The 25,332-nt window shown below is 40.6% G+C and overlaps 1 protein-coding gene across 2 annotated transcripts; it reads left to right on the plus strand.

Moving 5' to 3' along the window:
* The first annotated feature begins 61 nt into the window (after positions 1 to 61).
* Positions 62 to 23,658, plus strand: ABHD13 (abhydrolase domain containing 13). Of its 2 annotated transcripts, XM_045481918.1 has the most exons (4): positions 101 to 336; positions 1,179 to 1,254; positions 3,133 to 3,381; positions 18,194 to 23,658. In XM_045481918.1, exon 4 carries the CDS (start codon positions 18,214 to 18,216, stop codon positions 19,225 to 19,227), a length of 1,014 nt encoding a protein of 337 aa, XP_045337874.1. In that variant the 5' UTR covers positions 101 to 336; positions 1,179 to 1,254; positions 3,133 to 3,381; positions 18,194 to 18,213; the 3' UTR covers positions 19,228 to 23,658. The 2 variants fall into 2 exon arrangements, with proteins under 2 accessions (XP_045337864.1, XP_045337874.1); XM_045481908.1 differs by lacking the exons at positions 1,179 to 1,254; positions 3,133 to 3,381 and having other exon boundaries at positions 62 to 336.
* The last annotated feature ends 1,674 nt before the right edge of the window (positions 23,659 to 25,332 follow it).

A 25,332-nucleotide genomic window follows, 5' to 3' on the forward strand; every position in this document is an offset into this window, starting at 1 on the left:
TCCGTGCCGGCCACCGTCGCCGGGGACTCCCCCGACTGCGGTTTGTGCGCATGCCCGGGAGGGCGGGCCGGGTTCCCACTAGAAGGAGGAAGGCGGAGAGGGGAGCAGGTGATGTGGGAGCCGGCGGGGACATTTGCCGGCGACACCGAGCGTGGGCCGGAAGTGGAGGAGCCGCGAGCGGCGCCGCAAGAGCTCCGGGCTAGACCGTGGCGACGGCGGCGGCCCCTCGGCTGGAGGAGGACGATGAGGAGCGACGGAAGCGGCGCGGGGGGACGCTGCCGCGCGGCAACGGGTTCCGTGTCCGCGGCCCACTGCGCAGCCTGCGAGCAAGTCTAAGTAAGTACGGTGCGCGGCCGCCGAGCCGCCGGGTGCGCTCCCGCCGGGGAGGGACGCGGGGGGCGGCCGGCGGGGCCTCGCGGGCGCCCGGGACCCGAACCGCCTCCCCGGGGGAGCGGGACCCGCTCCGCAGCCCCGCGGCCCGTCGCGGGAGCGGGCGCGCCGGTTACCGAGCGCCCGGCGCTGCCGTGCGGGGCTGGACGCGGAGCGCGTCTCCGAAGCCTGTCGGCGGTCTGGCCAGGAGCGCGCACAGACCGGTACTTAGAGCTCGCCCCTCGCGGCCCGCGCCCTCCCACGCTCCTGGCGAAAGTGACACCGAACTCCCCCAGCTGCGCGGTCAGAGAGGACCCGCAGAGTCCCGGCCGCTCCCCGCTACCGACAGGTGTAGACCTGCGGATTGCATGGCAGCAAGTTTGGGGTGTCTAAGAAACGGCGCGAGTGCACCCCACGCAATTGAAGTCGACTTTGCCGTCGATTTTTGTCAGCGTTTGCTTTCTGCAAAATGCGATGCTGGTGATACTCCCCGGGGCATCATAACCGAAAACAAATCTTTTATTCGGCTGTTTTACATAGGTTCACTAGGTCATAGTAACTGAACATTAAGGCACAAGAGGCTTCCAGTTTTGATGTTTGATTTATATCGATCCTGTCCTGGTTTCTTTGGCCCGGGCGAATACTTATCTGTGTCCATACTTAGATTAATCACATGTCTTTTACCAAGAAGTTGCATTTTATTTGAGTAAACGATAATTTGCTGCCATGCATGTAATGGAATCTCATAATTATGCCACCTAAAACATAGACTGCTCAATTCAGTTAATTGTTGACTTACTATGTGCCAGGCACTGACTACCGAAAATAGAGAATCGAATAGATGAAGTCACGGTCATCGAGGAGCTCCCAGTCTGTGTAAAACAGGTGAATTAATTATTTTACAGTAGTAAGCATCACCGCATAAATTTGTACGAACTGCAGGATGTGGAATGGTTGGTAGGGGGGAGTAGAGGTCCAGGAAAGGCTTTCTGAAGGAGCTGCTACCTGAACTGGGTTTTGACAGAAAGGTAACGCATTGCCCTATTTATTTCCTGTGTGCACATCCTCCGGTATTCTCCAGTGAGTCTCATCCATTATTTAATCCAAGTCTAGCAGAACTTGTAGTTGTGCTTACTTTCATTCACCCTGCTCTAGTGGATGTTAGAATATTTAAATTTCGTCTTCTAGAAGTGGCTGCATTAACACACTACGTATGAGATTTGATGCCAGCAGTTTTTCTGTGACATGTTTCGTCTCCCTTTTAGACGTGAGGAAGTATATATTCAGAGAAGCTAAGTGAGTTGGCAAAGGCCACCTAGCTATTAGCAGACCAGGCCAGGAAACCTGTCTCTTTCCACTGCCCCACGCTGGCTGCCTCCCATTGGTAGCTGATTGGAAATGATGACTGTGAACCTGCTTAGGGACGGCTGTGTGTCCAGACCCAGGCGCACCACATGCCTTCGAGGGCCCGCTTCTGGCCCCTTGCCCTCTGAGTGACAGGATTTACAAACCAGACTGTGCTGGGTTAACAAGATCACTCAGTGATAGGTTCAGGAAGCTGTCCAGCCTGGCGTTTTTCTAGGGTGTCCTCTCTCTTGTTACTCATCTCATGGGATTCTTTTCCTATTTTTCTGTTTCCCACTAATTTAGAACTCAATTATTACTCAGATTCTAAAATCTTTCCGAACCTTGTTTCATCACCTCAGGGATGCCTGGGGCCCTTATATATGCTTCTTGGATGTTGACCAAAAAAGGTGTTAGTTTTCCTAATTCTTCTAATTAAGATTTTTGCCCCTCAAATGATACCTTTCATAATAAGTTATTATAGTTTATGTTAATGTTTCTTATAGGTCTTAACTCCTTCAGCAGTGCATTCTACTAAAATTGCAAAGGTGTACTATTTCCAGGGCATGCACTATATGCATTAATGAGTTAGACTAGGGTCTTACCTTTTCTGTAACAGTGTTGTTATAAGAAAATGACTTTTCAGTTCCATCCATCTGGCTTATAGTAAAGTGTCTAGAACAGTACCACTTCATAAGTTGGAAACATACTAAATTTCATTATCAGTCTTTTTTTTTTTTTTTAGTGTTTATTTTTTTTTTTATTTTTTTTTTCCAACGTTTTTATTTATTTTTGGGACAGAGAGAGACAGAGCATGAACGGGGGAGGGGCAGAGAGAGAGGGAGACACAGAATCTGAAACAGGCTCCAGGCTCTGAGCTGTCGGCCCAGAGCCCAACGCAGGGCTCGAACTCAAAAACTGTGAGATCATGACCTGAGCCGAAGTCAGACGCTTAACCGACTGAGCCACCCAGGCCCCCCTCATTATCAGTCTTAATTCTAACATCATTATTTGCATTTTTAGCCTTCGTGCATTTTTTTTAAATGATTTTCTTTCTTACAGATATTTGTAATCTCAGAACAGATTGTGATTGGCTTCCAGTGGCAGTGAGCTGTCCTCTTTGTTCTGTCAGTTGACTCTATCTGCCACCCCTTCCTTGCTTCCAGTAAAAGGGGAAGGCACAAAAATGCTCTGTGTCGCCACCTGGTGTGTTTGAGATACCTGCCCAAGCAGAGTTCAGTCCCTGAACTAGTCTGCTGTCCACCATTTTCGTAGGCAGTTGGCGCTTCATTTGTCCCCTGGGGCTATTAATACACACTTCTTCATTATTGATGACGTGTGGGTAACCGTTAGGGAAATAGATAATTCATTCTGTGGTGTCTCCCGACACTCTGATAGCTTTTTGTGTTTCCATTTCAGCTGTGCAGCTGGCATGGTTTCTTCACTTTCCAGCGCTTAGCAGAGAAGGGGATATATCGATGCAGGAAGGCTGAATCTGCATTCTTCATTACTTGAAATGTGATTGGAAACTGAATTCCCTTAGAGTCCTTAATAGTATCGCGGGATACTCGTTCTTCCCCTGTTGTACAGCTGTTAGCAGCTGTTAGAATTTGCTTTCTACTTTTTACAGTCTTCTTGTGAACCTCCATGCTGTTCTGTCACTTGTAGGTAGGTTTTTTAATGTATGATCAGTTTATATTCTTAAAACTATTCCTGAAATTATCAATCTGAGATGGACTCAAGGGTCTTTAAAAATAATAGTACATTGATGAATTAGGAGTTTCTTAGTTGCATTTATAATTGGTTAACTTTTAGTTTGGGGGGAATTCGTGTGTCACGTCTAGGTAAACATTGTCTCAAAGACCTTTTTTCTGTCGGCAGAATCAGTAAGTCAGTAATGCAATGTAAACTTTTGCAGTTAAAAAAATAGAATAATTGGCATTTACTTTTTTGTGTGAGAACTCCAGCCTTTATTAAAGTATAATTTTAAGTGTGATTAAAAGAATAACTTACATACTCTGCTAGTTATTGAGGCAATAATCAAAAAAATGTATTCAATTAGTCAGAGAAAGACAAATGTATGACTTCACTCATAGGAGGAATTTAAGATACAAAACAGATGAACATAAGGGAAGGGAAGTAAAAATAATATAAAAACAGGGAGGGGGACAAAACATAAGAGACTCTTAAATACAGAGGACAAACAGAGGGTTGCTGGAGGGGTTGTGGGTGGAGAGATGGCTAAATGGGCGAGGGGCATTAGAGAGGACACTTGTTGGGATGAGCACTGGGTGTTATACGTAGGGGATGAATCACTGGAATCTACTCCTGAAATCATTGTTGCACCATATGCCAACTAACTTAGAGGTAAGTCAAAAAATTAATTAATTAATTAATTAAAAAAAAAAAAAGGCAACCACACATGAGAAGTATCAGGCATGTGATGTGAGAGGGGCTCAAATCAGAGCCCCCTTCCCTGCATGGTACTGATGTGACCTGCCAGGCCCAGTCCAATGGCACTGGAGGGGGTGGTGTCTGAGGGCCCTCCTTGCTCCAGACTACCCCAGAACTCAGGCCCAGGAAGGGATGAGGTGGGCCGTGTGTGCATCCCTGTACCTCTGTCTTGGGTTTCTGCCTGACTCCATGGCCCCCTTCAAGTGTTTTTCAAGGCTAGCTGCTTCCGATCCATTACTTTCAACCAAGGCCTGGACCCAGATGGTCCCAGCGGCCTCTCACTCTTTCCTTCCCACCACAACCCCCACTGCCCCCCAGTCCCCCAGCCCCCAGGGGCCCCTCTGCCCACCGCCTGGCCACTCACTACCAGCTGGCTACCTCAGGGGCCACCTGCTGTCAGGGGCTTCTTCTGCCCACTCCACCTCCCCCAAGGCTCCCAGCCCCCCGACAGAACTAAGTTCCCTTTGGCCGAGCCCCTCAGCACCGCCGCTCCCGGCTCACACTGACCACCCAGCATGTCGCACCATGCCATACCATGCCACGCCATGCCCAGGGTGCGGGCTCTGGCACCACAACCCCAGTCCAGGTCGGTGAGCACACTGGACAAGACAGTCCCTTCTCTCTTTAGAACGCAGTTGCCATGCCTAACCAGAAAAGAGGTGATCCATGGGGTAGTGATGGTTCCTTTCAACAGTGGTGGTCCGGGTCCGCAGCCAGACCGCCTGGGTGCCAGCTCTGCGCATCTCCCCCCCCGCCCCCCAGCCACATGACCCTGGGCACATCTGTATGTGGGGGTGGCTGGTACCTACCTTGAAAAGTTCAAGGCGTTACATGAGGAAATATTAGGGTGACCATATATCTGGCTGTGCCCAGAACAGTCCCAGTTTGTACCTGTTGCCCTGTCACAGTTAATCGTGCCTCCTTTCGCTCTCACTAGTGAAGAGAGGCAGAGAGAGCGTGCTGTGTGCCTGGCAGGATATTCAGCTATTCAATGATTATGACAGTGCTCATTCTTTTTTTTAAGATTTATTTTTTCACTTAATCTCTACCCCCAACGTGGGGCTTAAACTTGCTACCCCAAGATCAAGAGTCACAGGCTCCAGTGACTGGGCCAGCCAGGTACCCCTGTGATGTCAATTCCTGATTGCTGAGGCAGTGACACAAATCTGCATGTGATAGAATGACCTAGAACCTGTATGGATGTCAGCTTCCCGTGTTGATGCTGTTCTCCAGTGATGGGAGGTGTTGCTGTGGAGGAAAACTGGGGGATGTGTACATGGGACCTCTCTTTACTGTTTTTGCATTTTCTTTTACATCTGTAATTACTTCAAAATGAAAAGTTAAAAAAAAATGTATCCCTATAGTTTGAGTTTTAGTTCTTGATATATTTAAGTTCTCCTCTTTAAATTTTGGATAAGGAGTTGATAATAGATTACCAGCTTCAGTGGGCAAGCAATAATATTTTTTGGCAGGGACGAAGTTAATGGTGGTTGTTACTCTGGACTTGAAATTAATCTTTAGTGTTTGCCATCGTGTACTTTACTTTCACTGGAGAGAATGACCTGAGTTCCATTAACAAAGCAAAAGCAAAGCATTGCAGTGTTCATAGCAACTCATATATATAGTCCTCCTTATATAGTCCTGGCTTTTCTTTGTCTCTGCCCAGTAATACTCCTAAAACAGGCCGGGTCTGTTGTTTTATGTGAAGGTTGTGTAGCCAAACTTATTTTCTACAATTTTCAGTGTGTGCTCTTTAAAAATATGTTTCTTTGATAGTAGTGGTCTGGGAAGGAGACTGAAGTGTATGATGAATAAAATATCTTACAAACCTCAGTTGAAATATAAAATCACTGTATCTCTGTGCATCTGAGTTTTCTAGAGACTCATTTAAAAAAATTTTTTTAATGTTTATTTATTTTTGAGAGAGTGTGAGCAAAGTGGGGGAGGGGCAGAGACAGCAAGAGACACAGAATCTGAAACAGGCTCCAGCTCTGAGCTGTCAGCCCAGAGCCTGGCGTGGGGCTTGAACTCAAGGACTGTGAGATCCTGACCTGAGCCAAAGTCAGACACTTAACCAGCTGAGCCACCCAGGTGCCCGGACACTCATTTTTAATCTTGGTGCATACTTAACCTCTCTCACTTACTTTTCAATTACTCCTTAAAGTCAACTGGGCCCTCCAACCTCTACTAGTCAGTAAAGACCATGTATTTTGTAATCTGATGCTTATTTTCCAGTTCTGCCTTTCATTTTTCTCTGTCACCTGTAAAATGAATTTGTGAGACCCTAGGGATCATTCAGTTTAACAGTTTGGTTCGACAGATATGGAAACTGATACCCAAGGTAAAAAGTGATAGACAGGAAGACCCATTATTCAGGGTCCCCATATTTAAATGTGGACTTAGTGATTTGAGAATGTGTGAAGCAGGGTTCATTGGGTAAAAGCCTCACCCAGGTGACATAGAACTTGTGCCTGAGCTGAAAGTTCTCTCTCCAAAGCTTGTCGTTTGTCTTATGTTTGTGATCCTTGGGAACCTGAAGACTGTTAGGTGTTTTTGTTAAGGGTATTTATCTTCCAGAATCTAGCAAGCTGTAACAGCGTATTACAATGCACAGAATATTTAAATTAAAAGAGTACATCATTCTTTTGGAGGTGGGGGAGTTCTGTTTTTATTTTATTTTATTTTATTTTGTTTTATTTTATATTATTTTATTTTATTTTGTTTTATGTTATGTTATGTTATTTATTTTTTAATTTTAATTCCAACATAGTAACATACAGTGCTACACTAGTTTCAAAGATTTATTCTGAGGCTGCAAAAACATTTCAGTGTTCTCAGCATGATACAACACATCAACAAATTGTAGGACAAATCATATGGTCATTTTGACATTCGGAAAAATCATTTGAGGGGCGCCCAGGTGGCTCAGTCGGTTGAGCGTCCAACTTCAGCCCAGGTCATGATCTCACGGTTCATGGGTTCGAGCCCGGCGTCGGGCTCTGTGCTGACAGCTCAGAGGCTGGGGCCTGCTTCGGATTCTGCGTCTCCCTCTCTCTCTGCCCCTCCCCCTACCCCCCCTCTCAAAAATAAGTAAACATTTAAAAATGTATTTTAAAAAAGATTTGAAATAATTGAACATCATTTCATGATAAAAACTCTCAACAGAGTGGGTATAGAGGGAATACACTTCAATATAATGAAGGCCATGTATATAAAAATCCCAAAGCAACATTGTACTCGGTGGAAAATGGAATGCTTTTCTCCTAAGATCAGGAACACGACCAGGAAGTCCACTCGCCTCACTTTTAGTGTTCTAGTACTGGGGGTGCCGGCTGTAGGAGGCTTCAGTGTGGCCTCTTCTCTCCATTTTGTCATCGAGTTTCTTCTGTCAGTCCTCGGGTCGATTTCCAGCGTATTTCGGGTGATTTGGTGGCTACCTGGTTGGGTCCCTGGGCCGAGACAAGTGCCGCCGTCCTCCTCTCCCCATAGTACATCATTCTTAATGTGAGGGTGACACATCTGCGGAGGGAAAGGCAGTAAGGTTCTAGGGTTAGGCACTATGGAATAGTGGTTTTTAAACTTTCTGGTCTCAGAACCCCTTTACATTTTAAAAAATTGTCAAGGATGCCAAAATGTTTTTGACATGTGTACTATACACAGATTTATTGTGTTAGAAATTAAAGCTAGGAGTTTATAAAATATATAACGTCATTTTAAAGTGGCAGTAAAAAAATCATTACATATTCACAATTTTTTTCTAATTTTTTTTTTTAACGTTTATTTATTTTTGAGACAGAGAGAGACAGAGCATGAGCAGGGGAGGGTCAGAGAGAGAGGGAGACACAGAATCCGAAGCAGGCTCCAGGCTCTGAGCTGTCAGCACAGAGCCCAACGCGGGGCTCGAACTCACGGACTATGAGATCATGACCTGAGCCGAAGTCGGATGCTTAACCGACCGAGCCACCCAGGCGCCCCCACAATTTTTTTTTATCCAAAACAGCTGTCTTTGCAAAACAATTAATGAGGAGTGTGGCATTGTTTTACATTTCTGTAAATATCTTTAATGTCTGCCTAAATGGAGGCTGGCAGGTTATTATCATCCTTCTGCATTCATTCTCCTAAGGAAGGTGGTTTTAGGTAAACTCTGAAGAAAATTGGGCTCACATAACCCTGCAGTTGTCAAGGGAGGAGTATCGTGGCTGTTCTTTGATAACTGCAGTATTCAACAGACGGTAGTCACACTGTAGAATCCGAACCCTGTATCAAAGAACTTTTCGTCTTTGTCACATTGACATCCAAAAGCTTATGTTATAATGAATTATTATCCATGCTGGATCATGGGACATGATTCATTGGTGACTTGGAAAATACTAGTTTGCCGTGTTGGGCAGATTCTTCCAAATGTTGAGTCATTTCGTAGGTTGTCAAAAGTCACGTTTACTAATATCGTCACCACCACGATGCCATCAGAAGAGTCTCCGAAGTCATGGGATGCTATTGGCCACTTCACATTCATTTTTCATAAAATGTCTACTAGACATCTAACTCTGAATGACCATACTTTATCAGGTGGCTGTTTCAGTAAAAATGTTGTCACCTAGAAAAGCAGCTGGGTCAGCTCACAGCTCAGAATTTCAGCATTCAGCGCTGGTGTTGTTTGTGTCCTCTGCATTTTGTCACACAGAATATTAAAGATGTGTACTCACTGGTTGAGATATAATCCTTCCCATTTTGTTACACAATATTAAAGATGTATATTCACTCGTTGACATATAATTGCATTAATAATTTTTGCGGCTTTCTCAGTGACATTCTTATGTAAAAATGACTTTTCTTCCCTTCCTGGAATCCGTGGGGATAAAGAATATGATTCTTAAGTCTTGGTGCCTCTGCCTTGATTCTTGCTCCCTGTCATTGGTTTTGTACCATAAATGCGAATGTCCAACAGTGAAAAGCCAAATAGACTATAGGCAAATACGGTATAATTGTAATATTGATCTTGAAGACACCTATAAAGGGTCTTGGTGACCCCTGGGAGTCTGCATTGGCATAGAAAGATCTCAGGTTTAAGAGGGACCTCAAAGATCATCCAGTTCAACTGCTCTGATTTCCTCTACACTGGGGTTGCCAGGTGTTTACTTAGTTATGCTTAAATACTTCCAGTTCCTGTCAGTAATTGTGCTGAGTAAAAATAAGTGGCGTAGACAGTTCTTTGATGGCAAGTAAGAGAAATTCTTAATCCTGGAGTTATGCTTTGTCCTGTGTTTTAAGAATTTGTGTACATTTCCACTTGTTTTCTGTAAGTAATTGAACATGATGAAACGCAGGGATTACTAAAAATTATGTTGTAAAGGACACATAGTTGTGGTTTTATTTTTCTGTTGGTGTATTTAAGGACAGTTGTGATCTTTGATTTTCTTTGTCTCTTCTATACTGAAATGAACTTATGTTAGACACGCACTGTTATGTATGCCCATGTCTGTTTCCTGAGTAGATCATGAGCCACTTGAGAACAGGGGCTGTACATTTACAATTTTTAAATAGTCTGTAGTGCCTAAACACTATTATTCACCCGGTAGGGTCCGCATATGTGTGTGGCATTGTCTTTAATCTGTAAATAGTGTGGTAGGACACACTGGAATCTGATGAGGTTGGGAAACCAAGTATGGGTGCTTCAGTGGCCCGGCTGGGTTTGAGAAATCCCCCGGGCTTGGCGGTAGTGTCCTAAGGACTCGTGTCATTGAGGATGGACATGACTTCCGTACTGATCTCTTTTATTTAAATATTTTTCCTCGGAATGGGAGCCTTTGCGTTTCTCCAAGGACATACATATGAGGGAACGCACGAGGTAATTCATGGAGATCAGAGGAGCATGCCCTCACTAACCCTGCTGACTTAGCACTCTGCTCACACTAGCCAACCTGGTGGTTCTGACACATTTACAGCTTCAAATTGTTTTTATTTTTTAGTTTTAAATTGGTTATTGTATACTTATAATGGTCTAATACTTAAATACCTGAAGCATATGGAGCACTAAACTGAATAAAACAAGTTAATCAGGACCATAAAATTCTCAAGATGATCGTCACCAGACCTGTAAGTTGTATTCATAGGATTAAAGTGCTTATATAGTACATCAAGATGTTGCTGATGCTTCAAAACTATTCTTCTGAAAGGAAAACTATCCTAATTATTTCTACTTTGTCGTAATAAAATCATAATAAAAATTAGTCATGTTTTCAATAGATTATTTTATTTTATTTATTTTTATTTTTGAGAGACAGAGCACGAGCAGGGGAGGGGCAGAGAGAGAGGGAGACACAGTGTCCGAAGCAGGCTCCAGGCTCCGAGCTGTCAGCACAGAGGCCGACGTGGGGCTCGAACTCAAGAACCATGAGATCATGACCTGAGCCGAAATCAGATGCTTAACCTGAGCCAGCCAGGCGCCCCTCAATAAATTATTTCTTGAGACGTGCTTACTAATATCACTATGATACCTCTAATCACTTGGTCTAAATAAAAAGCACAAAATTATTTTTTAGGTTGATTGTTTTTCATTCAGAGTCAAGACCTGTGCATGTTATGATAATATGCTTATTTTTGAAATTATAACACATTAATTAAATTTTAGTTTAATATATTATTATACATCGAGCCCCAGAATTTTACCTGTGGTTTTTGAAAAAGTATTTGTTTATACATCATGCTTTTTTTGTTTGTTTGTAAGTAATGTAAAGCATGGAAAATGTGAGGCAGAGAAGGTTGTGGTTAGTTGTAGAGCAGTTTGAGGTGTCAGTGAAATATCAGGTATTCAAGGAACAGATAAACCGAGATTGTAGGTGGAGTGAACATAGAGAATCAGAATGATTTATACATGAGTGTGATACTCGGAGGCATGAAAAAGAATGAAATTGCTGAGGGAAAGGAGGTAGATGGACAGGACTTTGGGAAATGCCTCTGGGGTGGGTCAGAGGGAGCAACTCTGGAATTTGAGTTACCGGAAGCTGAGGGAGAGTCTGCGTTCGGTGCTGCTTAGGGTTTTGGGGCTGCGGTGTGGATTGAGAGAATTTGCTGGATTTGTTAGCAGGTGAGGTGCACTTTTTGTGAGAGATCGTGGTGGGAGCTTGCGCATCACATTCTCAGTGAGTAGTTACTGGGGTGGTTTAAGCCACAGGTAGACGGGCTGTAGAGACATTTGACATGTGAGGCCTGGTGTGATAAAGTGGCAAGAGCAGAACTGAGGGTTGGGAATAAGTCAGATATTCAAGATGTAGGCATGAGGTGAAAACATGATAATGATGGAGAGGCCTGGAAGATGACAGGGTGTCTGTCGGTTGGCTGAGTTTCTGCCGTCTTCAGGTCTAATGAATGCCTTTTCCCTCGAGGCACCTTTCTAGTTAGTGTCAACTTTGGTTTAACTTTGACCGTATTTAACTCACCATTTCTGTGGATTGTTTATGATACTAACGTGATGCATTTGAGCACGCAAAAGAAGCCGGCAAATAAATCGATGTCTTCTGGCAGCACATTTGATAAACGTTTGCCCCGTAAAACGCACTCTCGGGTGTAGCCAGTTGCCTTGCGTATTGTCCGTGACCGGTGGCTGGATATCCGCACTCTGGAGACCTGATAGACTATACCTGGCACCACTTCTGTCCCCTCTGTTGAAGGACATGAGATAGAAAACCCAGCACGTCAACATCAGGTGTGTTGTCCCCAGATAATAATAGCTCAGGCCGTGGAGAGGGAGGGGACATGTGGGTGGGAGCAGATGCCACCCTGACTTGGCTACTTCTTGCTCCTCGGGAAGTAGTATCTTTTGTAATAGCATGTGCACACTGCGTCCGACTCGGCAGAGGACACGCCAGTTACGGGTCAGATCCCCGCTGCCGGAAGCCCCTCTTTATCCTTCCCCTTGAACATGTGTCGCCCTACTCAGGGCCTGCTTAATCCACATTTAGCTCACCATGAGGGGTCAAGTTTACCACACACAATGTTGCTTAGAAACGGCTGCTATCCCACCTTTATCAGGTTTCCAGGGAAACAGTGCTAGAAGGTTAACCAGAGGTCATTTTTTTCATGCTAGAGAAAAGGTTTTGTTAACCCTTTACCTACACGAATTTATTGGCAAAATAGATGGCAGACTTACATACCACTAGCTGTAGGATCCGTGCGGTGTACCGTTTCAGAGGTACTGCGCGTTGGCAGGGACTTTCGTAACATCTGGGTCTATATGAAATTGTTTTTACGTGCCAGCACGTGACTCCAGTAACTGTGTTCTGCTGATGGTTTCAACAAATTTAGTAAATAAAAACATCCTTCCTGGGGCGCCTGGGTGGCTCAGTCGGTTGAGCGTCCGATTTCGGCTCGGGTCATGATCTCATAGCTCGTGAGTTCGAGCCCCGTGTCGGGCTCTGTGCTGACAGCTCGGAGCCTGGAGCCTGCTTCTGCTTCTTTCTGTGTCTCCTTCTCTCTCTGCCCCTAACCCACTTGCATTCTGTCTCTGTCTCTGTCAAAAATAAATAAACATTAAAAAATTTTTTTTAAAAATAAAAACATCCTTCCTATTCGAGGCTTGCTTGTTCCAGTTCCCTTAAGAGCATAGAGGTGTGACACAGACTGGGGAGCAGAAATTACTATCAAATTGGGTCAGGTAAGAGTAAGGTGATCTGTGAGTAGAGGTCTCTGTCTAAACCACCAATAAATATGCCAAAGTGTATTAAAAAGGGGACAGCACGCTCTCAAGTGTGTACTTGAGAGCAGTTTTTATTAACCTGTCCTTAGAATTGATTTCCATTTGAGATTCCTCCAAATGGATTGACATTTATTCTGGCTTCCACCATTTAAGATTATAAAATTGCCTTTGTTTATCACAAAGAGCTTTAGTTAAGGTGCCTTTTCAGGAATGCTTTCTGGAAAACCGTAAGTTTAATTCTTGTTATTTCTAACCAAAAGTGGACTCACATATGCCATTTTTCTAATGTCCAGGCTTAAATATATGTGCCCAGTACTCCGAATACAGTTATGTTTTCTTAGAAGGCTAATAATGTACATACATTATTTATTCATTTAAAAAACATTTTAGTTTGGAATATATGTAAAGTGGTGTCCTACCCAGTAGAGATAACAGTAGTGAAAAAGAGAAAAAACGGTTCTTGGCTTTATAGATTTAAATTCAATATTATATGTTGAAATTAGAAATTGAAGAGGCTACTTTGAAAAAGATAATTTTTCCAAGTTTGAATAATTGAAAATTGTAACTCTTTTTTTCTGTATGTTTGATATATATGTATATATGAAATGTTCAAGTAGTTTTTGGTAACAGTTTTGTTTGATTTGAAAACTGAGTCAACTCCTGATTACCCACAATATAGGAACCCTTATCAAATTTCTAGGTTTGCTTGGCACATTCTGATGTTGATGTTAATTTGAGCAGAACATGGTTAAGAACATAGTGGTGTAGCTAGAAACACTAGTCACAAAGGCAAATAAAGTTCATTTATCTATAGTATCTGTAAATGCTTTTCAAATTAGTTTCATTTGGTAATGCTGACCAGCCTTATATGTAGGCATTTAAAAAATTATTCCACTGAAAAGGGAATTCAGACTGGAAATAAGTGATAAACACAAGATTGTTCAGCAGCTATCTGGTAGAGCAGAATTTTAGGGTCATGGAATTTTAGCCGTGTGTTTTTTCCTACTAAATCACCAAATGAATGGTGTTTCAGTTACTCCTCTCTCTGATACCACTGTCACAAATGATTGGCTTTAACTATGAAAAATACAGTAAAATTGTTCACTGAAGACATACCTTAAGTGGTATCTTATTTTCCAAATAGTGCGGTGCTCTAGTATGTTGGTATTTTATATCCCAGACCTTGTTAATCCTAATCATTACACAGAATTTTTTTATTTTGATGTATAAAGTTAACAATGATGTGTTTTCACCTTTCTCCAGTACAGCGCTTGGTACAAATGAAAATCCTTGACAATCATTTGTACTTAAAAAAAAATAAATAAAAGTAAGTAAACATGAGATGAAAAGTTTAAGTGGGCCAGATATGTTGTTGAGACTCGCGCACTGCGTTGAAGGGATGTGGCGTAGCCCTGTGTGATCTAAGCTGTCGATAAATAGCCGTCAGAGAGGCTATTATTATGAGAGGCATTGGTTGATGAGCGATCTGGAATATTGGCTTATTTGGCTGCTCTGAAGCAGCCCCTCGCAGTTTTGGTTTTTAACCAGGTCGTGACACCCAGTGCTCGGGCGCTTTTAAGCTTGAATTTTTTGCTTGACTTTCTGTATCTGCTGTTCTCTAGCTCACCATGGTGTTCATGTAATAAAACTTGCTACAGCTGGGTGGCAGTGTTGACCACAGAGAAACTTCAGGAAAATGCTGTGCTGTGTTGGTTTATGTTCAGAGACAGTCATTTGAGTAAGAATTCAAATTTGAAAGTGTATGTTCAGCGAGCTAGTAAGTAAGGTATGTTTGGTGAGGTAGTGGTGAAATGTCAAATCTGTTAAATCATCTAACTCGCCTTTATGGCCAATCTAATTTAATTTGGTTTTATGATTTTTTTTTCGGTGTTTAATTCAGTGAACAAAAATGTCAAGTTTATTAGCTTATAGAATACAGTAAAATTTTAAAAATCAGTCGTTAACAATTATCTATGAAATTTAAGAATAACTTCTTTATGGTAGTTTTGTTTGCAAGTAAAAGAGGATTTAATATTTTTTAAAACTCGGCAAACGTATAAATAGATGACTGCTACGTAAGAAAGCTTACAACGTACCTCACTTTTTTTGCTTTTTTTAAGACAGTATGCATAAAGTTTTTTATTTGATAACCAAAAGATATTGACTTAAAGTGCCTTTCTTCTGTATTTTCTTTTATCAATTATAATTTTCAGAAATCTTTAAAAACATTTTTCTCCAATAAGTCATTTTCTTCATTTTTCTCTGGTTCTCAAATAGAATTGCTGTGTCTTCGTTTCACACTTCTCCCCCAGGTGTTTATGGCCTTTCTAATACATCATACTAATCTGGATTGACTCATGATGGGAAATTGTAGTAAGGGCTGTGTAAAAGATTGTGCTTATTTCATGATACTAGCAGTCTGAAATTTCTTTTTAATCCAGTGTGAAAGAAATTATTGAACTCTTTCTAAAAAATAATGCAATGCTGGAAACTAGTAGTTAATTTAAATAAATTATTGTTTAACTGGGAAATCCTGCAGGTAGAGAAGAAAATATTTTATTCTTACCTCAGTTTGTTTAGGTACAATTTATAATGTGAAAAAGAAAATTGACAATAAATTGTATCAGATTGATCTTGACTAATTAGAATATATTAACTATCTCTTTAATAAAAGTTGCCTTCAACCTGCCTAGCTCAGTGAAGTTGTAGGATACAAAATCAATATACGAAAATCTGTTGTTTCTTTATACTAATAATTATCAGAAAGAGAAATTAAAGAAAATGGTTTTGTTTATAACTCCATAAAAAAAAATAGAAAACCTAGGAATAAGTTTAGTCAAGGAAGGGGAAGACCTCTACCCTGAAAACTATAAGACAAATATGAAAGAAATTGAAGAAAACACAAATAAATGGAAAGATAATCCTGTTTTCATGGATAAGAATTGTTATTATATCCATATTACCCAAAACGGTGTACGGGTACAGTGCAATCACTACCAAAATTACAATGGCAATTTTTACAGAAATAGAACAGTGATCTTACAGTTTGTGTATGGAACCACAAAAGATCCCAACTAGCCAAAGCAATCTTGAGAAAGAAAAACAAAGCTGGAGGCATACTCCCTCATTTCTAACTATATTACAAAGCTATGTCAAAACAGTGTGGTATTGGCATAAAGACAGACACAGTGATCAATGGTGCAAAATAGAGTCCAGAAATACACCTACACATAGATGGTCAATTAATTTACAGCAGAGAAGCCAAGAATATACAATTGGGGCAAATGGTGCTGGGAAAACTGGATATCCACATGCAGAAGAATGAAACTAGGGCACTACTTTACAACATACACAAAAATTAAAATGGATTAAAGACTTTAAGATCTGAAACCATAAAACTCCTAGAGGAAAACAAAGTAGTGAGCTCCTTGACGTCTTGGCAATGATTTTTGGATCTGTGACACCAAAAGCAGAGACAACAAAAGCGAAATAACTAGGTGGGACTACATCAGACTTAAAAAGCTTCTACACAGCAAGGGAAATCAACAAAATGAAATGACTGAAGGGGAGAATATATTTGCAAAGCATATATCTGATAAGGGATTAGTATCTAAAGTATATAAAGAATTCACACAACTCAGTAGCAACAAAACAATATGATTATGAAATAGATGATCTAAATAGAAGTTTTTCCAGAGAAGACATACAGATGGCCAACAAGTACCTGAAAAGATGTTCAGCATCACTGATTGGGGAAATGCAAATGAAAAACCACAGTGAGATGTTACCTCACACCTGTCAGAATGGGTATTATCAAAACGACAAGAAATAAATATTGGCGAGGATGTGGAGAAAAGGAAACCCTTGGGCACTGTTGGTGGGAATGTAAATTGGTGCAGCCAAGGAAAAATAGTATGGAGGGTTCCTCAAAAAATTAAAAATACGACTACCATATCCAGCAATTCTGCTTCTGGCTGTTTATCCAAAGAAAACAAAACCGCTGACTCAGGAAGCTATATGGACACCCATGTTCATTGCAACATTATTTACAATAGCCAAGATATGGAAACAACCTAAGTATCCATTGATGGATGAACGGATGAAGAAAATATGACATGTACACACAATGAAATATTACCAAGCCATAAAGAAGAATGAAATCTTGCCGTTTGCCACAAAGCAGATGGACTGGAGAGCATTATGCTAAGTGAGATAAGTCAGAGAAAGGCAAATCTGTATGATTTCATTTATGTGTGGAACAAGAAAGAAAGAAAGAGAAAGAAAAACACCTAAACCCCAAGTTTACAGATACAGAGAACAGGTGGCTGGTTGCCAGAGGCAGGGATGGAGGAAATGGGTGAAGGGGATCAAAATGTACAAACTTCCAGTTATAACATGAATCGTTTGGGGACATTAGGTACAGCTTGGCCGCTATCATTAATACTGTAGTGCATACTCATGGGGTGCTGGGGGGGCTTGGTTGAGCGTCCAACTTCGGCTCAGGTCACGATCTTGCGGTTCGTGGGTTCAGGCCCCACGTCAGGCTCTGTGCTGACAGCTCGGAGCCTGGAGCCTGCTTCAGATTCTGTGTCTCCCTCTTTCTCTGCCCCTCCCCTGCTCATTCTCTGTCTCTCAAAAATAAAGATTAAAAAAAAATTTTTTTAAATACCGTATTACATACTTGGAAGTTGATAAGAGAGTGGATCATAGAAGTTCTCATCACAATAAAAAGAATTTTGCAGCCATGTTTGGTGACAGACGTTAACTAGACATACCGTGATCATTTCTCAATATAGACAAAGATCCTTACGTTGTACACTTGAAAACAATAAAATGTATGTCATTTATGCCTCGATACAAAAAAGAAATTCTCTCAACCTACCTAGCCCACTGATGGGCACACCAGGAGCTTCGGGATCATGCTCGTTGGCCTTTGGGCTCTTCGTCCTGAGGAGCTGGGAGCACAGCCATTGACTTACGCCCCTGAGCCTCCATTGCCTCATAAAAATTTGGGAACAGGGCATTAGCTGATTTTTGTGTCAAATCAATGAGGATGCGTTAATGAAAGTCCCTGACAGTAATTAAGCACTTTTTTAGAAAAATGTATATATTTTGATGAATATTTGTATTTTGTAATCCTAGCAGTGGAAGCAGAAAGGAGACTGTTGAGACCAGAAGAAACAGGGGAATTTGAACAACGGTGGATGGAATGCTGTAGCCTTCCAGGGGTTCTCTTAGTGCCGTGATTTACTGTCACATGGATTTAACTTTTAAAATAATGTAAGTTGAATTACTGATTCTCTCTCTCTCTCTTTCTCTCTCTCTCTTTAGGACACTTACGGAGAGCTACAATGGAAAAATCCTGGATGCTGTGGAACTTTGTTGAAAGATGGCTAATAGCTTTGGCTTCGTGGTCTTGGGCCCTTTGCCGTATTTCTCTTTTACCTTTAATAGTGACTTTTCATCTGTATGGAGGCATTATCTTACTTTTGTTAATATTCGTGTCAATAGCAGGTATTCTGTATAAATTCCAGGATGTATTGCTTTATTTTCCAGAGCAGCCATCTTCTTCACGCCTTTATGTTCCCATGCCCACTGGTATTCCACATGAAAACATTTTCATCAGAACCAAAGATGGAGTGCGTCTGAACCTTATTTTGATAAGATACACTGGAGACAATTCGCCCTATTCCCCGACTATAATTTATTTTCATGGGAATGCAGGCAACATAGGTCACAGGTTACCAAATGCATTGCTTATGTTGGTTAACCTCAAAGTTAATCTTTTGCTTGTTGATTATCGAGGATACGGAAAAAGCGAAGGAGAAGCGAGTGAAGAGGGACTCTACCTGGATTCTGAAGCTGTGCTAGATTACGTGATGACTAGACCTGACCTTGACAAAACAAAAATTTTTCTTTTTGGCCGTTCCTTGGGAGGAGCGGTGGCTATCCATCTGGCTTCCGAAAATTCACATCGGATTTCGGCCATTATGGTGGAGAACACGTTTTTAAGCATACCGCATATGGCCAGCACTTTATTTTCATTCTTCCCAATGCGTTACCTTCCTTTATGGTGCTACAAAAACAAATTCTTATCCTACAGAAAAATCGCTCAGTGCAGAATGCCTTCTCTTTTCATCTCTGGGCTCTCTGACCAGTTAATTCCACCAGTAATGATGAAGCAACTCTATGAACTGTCCCCGTCTCGGACTAAGAGATTAGCCATTTTTCCCGACGGGACTCATAATGATACGTGGCAGTGCCAGGGCTACTTTACTGCCCTGGAACACTTCATCCGAGAAGCAATAAAAAGCCGTTCTCCCGAAGACATGGCACAGACCTCACCCAACGTCACGATTATATGATGCTCTTCTGTTTGATTAACGCACTGTATTTTAATTTGCGCGGAACGATAAAGAATGTTCCTTTCTACAAGTGTGTTATGTCTGTACTTGTCTGAAGAGTGACATTAAACCCTGAAAGGACTTCAGTGCTCCTTTGAGACGATCCAAATAGTTTTTGACATGTGAAGAACTGTAATTCTTGGGATTATTTCATAGTTTTCATCAAACCTTTCAATGTGGTCATGTATCCGTATCTTTCGTTTAATATGCCAGTACAATAGCATATTGTATTCAAAAGTTTCTTGTTGCCAAAATGGTGTGCTTCGTGTGGCACTTGGATCCGTGGCTGGGTGTGGAAGGAGATCTGCCAACGAGAAACCTTTGAGTATTATTCCTTTAGTAAGTACCGGGACAATCATGGCAAGCAAACTTAGTTCTGTAACTGCATTCTTCACCTTAAAAGTTAAAATGAAATGCATGATGGTATTTTAGTCCTTGAATTATGCAATGCATCGTTTTTACTGTAAATAGCACTGGTCATTGACCGACGTATACGGTAACCTGGGTTATATCTATTTTGATGTAAACTGTTTTGTTTTCGGCGAGAAGTGAAATCGAGGCCTGTGTGCCGGCTGCCATTGCATTTTGCTCTGGTGAATGCTGAGATCCAGCTTTTTCTTACAAGTAAATGGGACCCCATTTTCCAATATAAATGTACCGTGTTTTGTTAGGTACAGTCTGGATCATAGCATGTAAAAATAGAAATTTAGAATTTTACTGCAGCTTTGATGTGCACATTTGAACTTTTTAACATTTGTAATTTTGGTGGCAAAGAGAATTTTAGCTTCTGTCGATTTTGTAAGTCTCCAGCTCAACCACTAATAGCGATCATAATGACAATTAGAACTTGTTTAAGAAATAAATTGGCGAGGCTTATCATTACATGATTGTACAGACTATTTTACAGAAATTCCCACACTTGAGTTTTAAGTCCAGTATCTAGGTATATCTAGCCCACAACAGCCAAGATATCATTTATTGGACTTTCTGAAAATAAAAGTTACAAAATCAAAAGCAAAAAACCTGTTCTTTGGTTTAATGTTTCAGTTGTTCTTATATAGAGCATTAAAAGACAGTTTCAGGAAGTTTTCTTTCTTTTTCTCCTCCACATAGGAGTGTGGGAATGAAGGAACTCAAGAAGTTTTTCTTACAGAACCTATTACCACATTTAACAATTACGTGGCTAGAAGTGAGAAGTAGTATTTAGACATAGAGAAGAGTAAGAAAAAAAAAGAGCCCCGTAAAACTTGCAGAACATACCTTAAAAAATATAAGCTATGGGGTATAATTGTGCTACATTGTTTCAGGCTGTCCTCAAAAATTAGATGTAATTGAGCTCTGTACATTATGTCAGCTTTAACATAGAATATTTTGAATATTTAGCTATATTTATTGGCTTTGTGCAAGCGGCTAGAGCAGAGAAATCTTGGGTCAATATTCTTGACCTTAATTTTAGAATCTTTCCATGGAGATAGGGCTAGAGATACTTTTGCCAAATAACATTCTTATTCACTTTATGTCAGTATTTAGAAAAAAATTCTAGCAAGTATGATTTCCTGTTTTTCTATAAATTATTGTTTAAAAGTCATGCTTTAAAAAAAAAGTTGGTAATGCATATCATGGAAGGCGTATTTTTATGTATAAATTCACCACAATTAAAGGATACTTTTCATCTTATTGGTCATTGCGATGTAGAATGACTCTCCTAAATAGTAGTGTATTCAAAAGAAAAAAGTTAATACAACAATCGTAGCGTACTTAGACATGAGCTTACTTGGTGCACCTTAGCTTGTATCATCTTTAAGGTTTGGAGTACCTTTGTATGTTTCCCTGTAACCATTTAGCGTAGTACTTGTGAAGGGGTTTATCCACTTTAGTTGTAATGAGTATTATGCTGATGAAGTATAAAAGCTTTTTCTTCATCAGTGTTTTGTTCTTATGCTGCTTTTTTTTTTTTAAGTTTATAAACAAATTTTTTTCCCCCCTCTAAAGCCAGGCTTTCAAAAGTTGTACAGTACTCGTGTATTCACCCCCACCTTCATTCTCTTCGGATTAAGGGGCATTCGTTCCTGCAGCAGAGGGAAGGGACTATGTTTAGGGTGGTAGGACATCTTTCTTTCCTGGCTTCTGTATCTGAGATTTCCTTAGATGGGAAGAGGGCAGAAAACAAACTCTTGTGGTCAGAGGTCCATGAAGACTGTGACATCGTTTTTTCACAACATGTCTAATTTTGTGGCCAAAGCAGTTGGTCTTAATAAAATGTGAATTCTTCATGAGTCACTCCTTCATTGGGACCCAGGTTTTAGTGGGAATAGAAGTGTGTCCACCTCGTGTATTAATTTCTGGCTCATTTTGCAAGAGCAGCTGTAATAAGAGTTTATGAATGAATTTTAAGTTTTTAAGCTACTGTAAACTTGGAAATCCTAGAATGATTTTAAATCTGTCAAGATACAATTCATTTAGAGAAAGTTCCGATATTTTAAAAGGGATTATTGGGGCGGGGCGAGTGGGGGATGGCAAAAAGAATACTCAAAAGGAGATTGTAGAATATGGGGAGAAATAGTTTGTGATGCATAAAAGGTGCTAAATGAAGAGAAATGGCTGGAAAGGGATACATGATGTGGTTCTTCAGTGTCGATCCAGGAAATGACAAAACGACTAACCGATAAGGTTGGGCGAAAAGGCTGCCTAACTGTGCAGAACAAAACGTTCGAATGCATGTCGCCTCTAACCAAGAAAGTGACTAGAGCACCTGACATTGCATATACCTTGACTGTAAAATTGGCATTTTTATCAAAATGGTATTTTCAATTTTGTTACAGGGCAGCTTAAACTGATTTTTTTTTTCCATGATGAGCTGTAGACACTTGGTAATCACCCAAGTTCCAGCTTTGGTGATGTGTCAGTTGCATTGTGGTTCTCATTGAGAATTCATACCACCCGATGCATTTATATTCACTTCTTATTTTTGTAAGATTTGGTTTGAGGTGGGAATAGGTTTGTTTGGTCCAATACGGAATGAAGGCCATATTCAATTTTATATAAATTATCTCCCAATCTCAGTTTAAGAGAAATTTCATTGTTGAGTCCCTTTCTTCCTTAAGGTTAGGAAAAAATAGGGTAAACTTTTTAAAGGATGTTACAGAAGTCACTTTTAAAATTAGGTCATGATTGAGATGTATTGAACTCCTCCAGTGACCACTCCCCTCCATTTTTCCTATTAAGTTTGACAACAATTATGAAGAAAAAAAACTGTGAAAAATACTAGTTATAATGCTTTTGGATTATCCACTTAAGTTTGTGTATTTTCATATCACTCAGGTAAAGTTGGAAATGACAGAGCACAGACATCTATTTTTTAAATCAATAGGGTAGAAAATGAAAAGCACTTCTGTTTATTTATATTACCATATATGCAATCATCTTAGCTAATCAGACATAATATATTCATTTGTATAGCAAAATAAATGCATTCATCCTAATTACAGTCAACACGTTTTTGCCAAATGGTGCAAATATACCTCCATTTATATTTTGTATCTTAAAATTGTAGTTTAAAAATAGGACTATGTATGAGACACTTTTTACAAAAAGTGTCATATATACATATGTAACAGGGATGAGTGTGTGTTGTTTCATATAATTTATAACAATTTCTGTCAGTACAGTGAATACTGAAAATGTGTTTTCAACACATCTAGGTACATTCAGGATAAGAGAAGTTAACCCAGTCTCATGATGTAAATCATATTTTTGTTATTTGCCATATTTTATTTGAAGCAGTAATACAATTTTATAACAAATTTGAATGTTATAGTACACAGACAGTGTACTAGCCATAGCAAGCAAACATTTACATTTGGTTTTTCATTTACAATAGCTTTCTTTTAGAATATACTTTCTATTTTTCTGTACTGACATATGCAATAAATTGATAACATTAAAAGTTTGATTAATGTCTTAAGATAGTTTGTATTTAGTTTCCTCCCCCCCCCCCCAATTTTCTATTAGCCTAAATTATATGGTAGAACATTAAGGAAGGTTTCCTTAATGGTTAAATAAAATTTCTGAATTTGTGCGGAAATTAATGAATTTTTATTGTAGTAATGGTGTGGATGATAAGTGTAAGTTAGATTTATATTCTCTTTTTTCATATTATTCTCCCACAGACATTTAATAGTAAATGTTTTCTGTATATGAGCTGCTGGTGAATGAATAGGCCCCAAAGCATTTGATGAGTTCAATGAATCTGGGAATGAATAAATTTTAACTGTTCACAGTCCTGTTGTGTTCAGATTTCATAAGTGCCTTTTCACAAAATTCTGGTCTTTATTTTTCTCCCATTACTATTGAGTTGATGGTTGAAGATGATTAAAAATTGCCTGATGCTCATTCAGTCTTCAAGAGTCTGTAGCTTGCTTTCCCTGACAAGAAACTCACATGCTTCAGTAGTGTCAGAACCAGTTGGATAATAGGAAATGTATTACAATTACAATACAATACAAAATGTCACAAATCTAAATGGCTGTCTGCCAGTGGAGATGAAGAGTTCACCTATTCGAGACCACCCTTCATGAACAGATGTAGGGAGAGAGAGGATCTCCTGTAGATTTCCCTGAAAGACTGCCAACCTGAATCCCAAGAGAAGTAGTTTTGAGATTCCTCAGTTCTTATTCTCCAAAAAAAAGTTTTCACATTCCCATTTCACTCTCCAACTCTTGTTTTACATTCTGTTGCATGCTAAAAGTCATCAACAGTTGGGTCTGTTCAGAGAATAGTCCAGTTACCTTGTTAAGGACAAGGGAGGGAAAGGCATTTTTTGAATACCTACAAGTGTTCAGACCCGAGTGTAGAGCATGCTAGTGACCATTGAAGCCCCACAACAAACCTTTGAGTAATTTGCTCAGGAGTAATTTACTCTTTAGGAGCACTTCCAAAAAAATGGGCTGTCGATCAAAAATTAGAAATATTACACAGCAAACCACACTTTCCCCAAAATATTTGTTTTTCTGTAGGGAAAGCTAGAAGTTAGCCTTGAAATACTTCTCATTCTCTTTTTTCAGCCCTTGATAGATAATAGATAACCAAAGCTCAAAAAAATAGGGGAGTTGTCTTCCTCGTGTACTGAAATACTTTGGAAACTGATTCTTTTTCCAGTCTGATTTCTTTTGCATCCTTAACCACCACTGCCCTGAAATGATTTCACAGTAGGTAGGTCTTCTGTTGAATGCTTGTGACATGCCAGGGACTGTCCTGACTCCTTTTTGTTCTTTATTCCTGATCACTGACTAGTTTGTAAAACTGGTTTCCAACTTCACTGATCTCACTCCTTGATCTTTGTCCTGTTCTAACTTGCCAAAACAACACACCTTTCCCTCACAAAGGGCACTTAGTGACTGCCATCTCTCTTTAGAGTCAGACTTCTTGGTCCCTAGGGTCCTTCACAAAGTAAACTTAGCCATGTTCTAAAAGGTGGCGACTCTTTCAGGAGTCCGACTCCTTTCTCTTCTATGTAGTTGAGCATGCCAGGGGCTTTCACCTCTAAATCGAATGCCGTTTCACCTCGTTAGGCTCCCACACCCATAACCCAAATTCCTGGTAGTTCTAGGAATAGTTTCTCCTTTCTGTAGAGCAGTTGCCCTCACTACCTTTTATGGTTTGATACTTCATTATATTCACTTCAGTTCTTTGTTACTCACTGTCTGATTTCCCTTTTGTATGTCTTCTGCAATAAACCAAGATCTGACAGGCTGCAGTGTGATTTCTTTGTGTCTGACCTAGCACCTAGCACCATGCTGAGCCCTTTCTGGTGCTTAGTAGGTGTCCCATGTGGAATGTGTTCACCAAAGTTAGCCCACATTTTTCCTTCTCTAAGAACGAAGATGCACGAATATTTTGTATTTCTTTAAGGTTTAGACAAAACTTGTAAGGGAAAGGAAATACACCCACACACACATACCTAGCCGGTGATTAAAGTAGAAACATCAGAAGTTGCCCGGGTGATTAAATCACCCGTCAGAGGGGGGAGAAAAAGCAATAATTATGCAGGACGCATGCCACTTGCAG

Source organism: Leopardus geoffroyi, chromosome A1 (genome assembly GCF_018350155.1).
Source record: "Leopardus geoffroyi isolate Oge1 chromosome A1, O.geoffroyi_Oge1_pat1.0, whole genome shotgun sequence".
Classification (NCBI taxonomy): Eukaryota; Metazoa; Chordata; class Mammalia; order Carnivora; family Felidae; genus Leopardus; species Leopardus geoffroyi.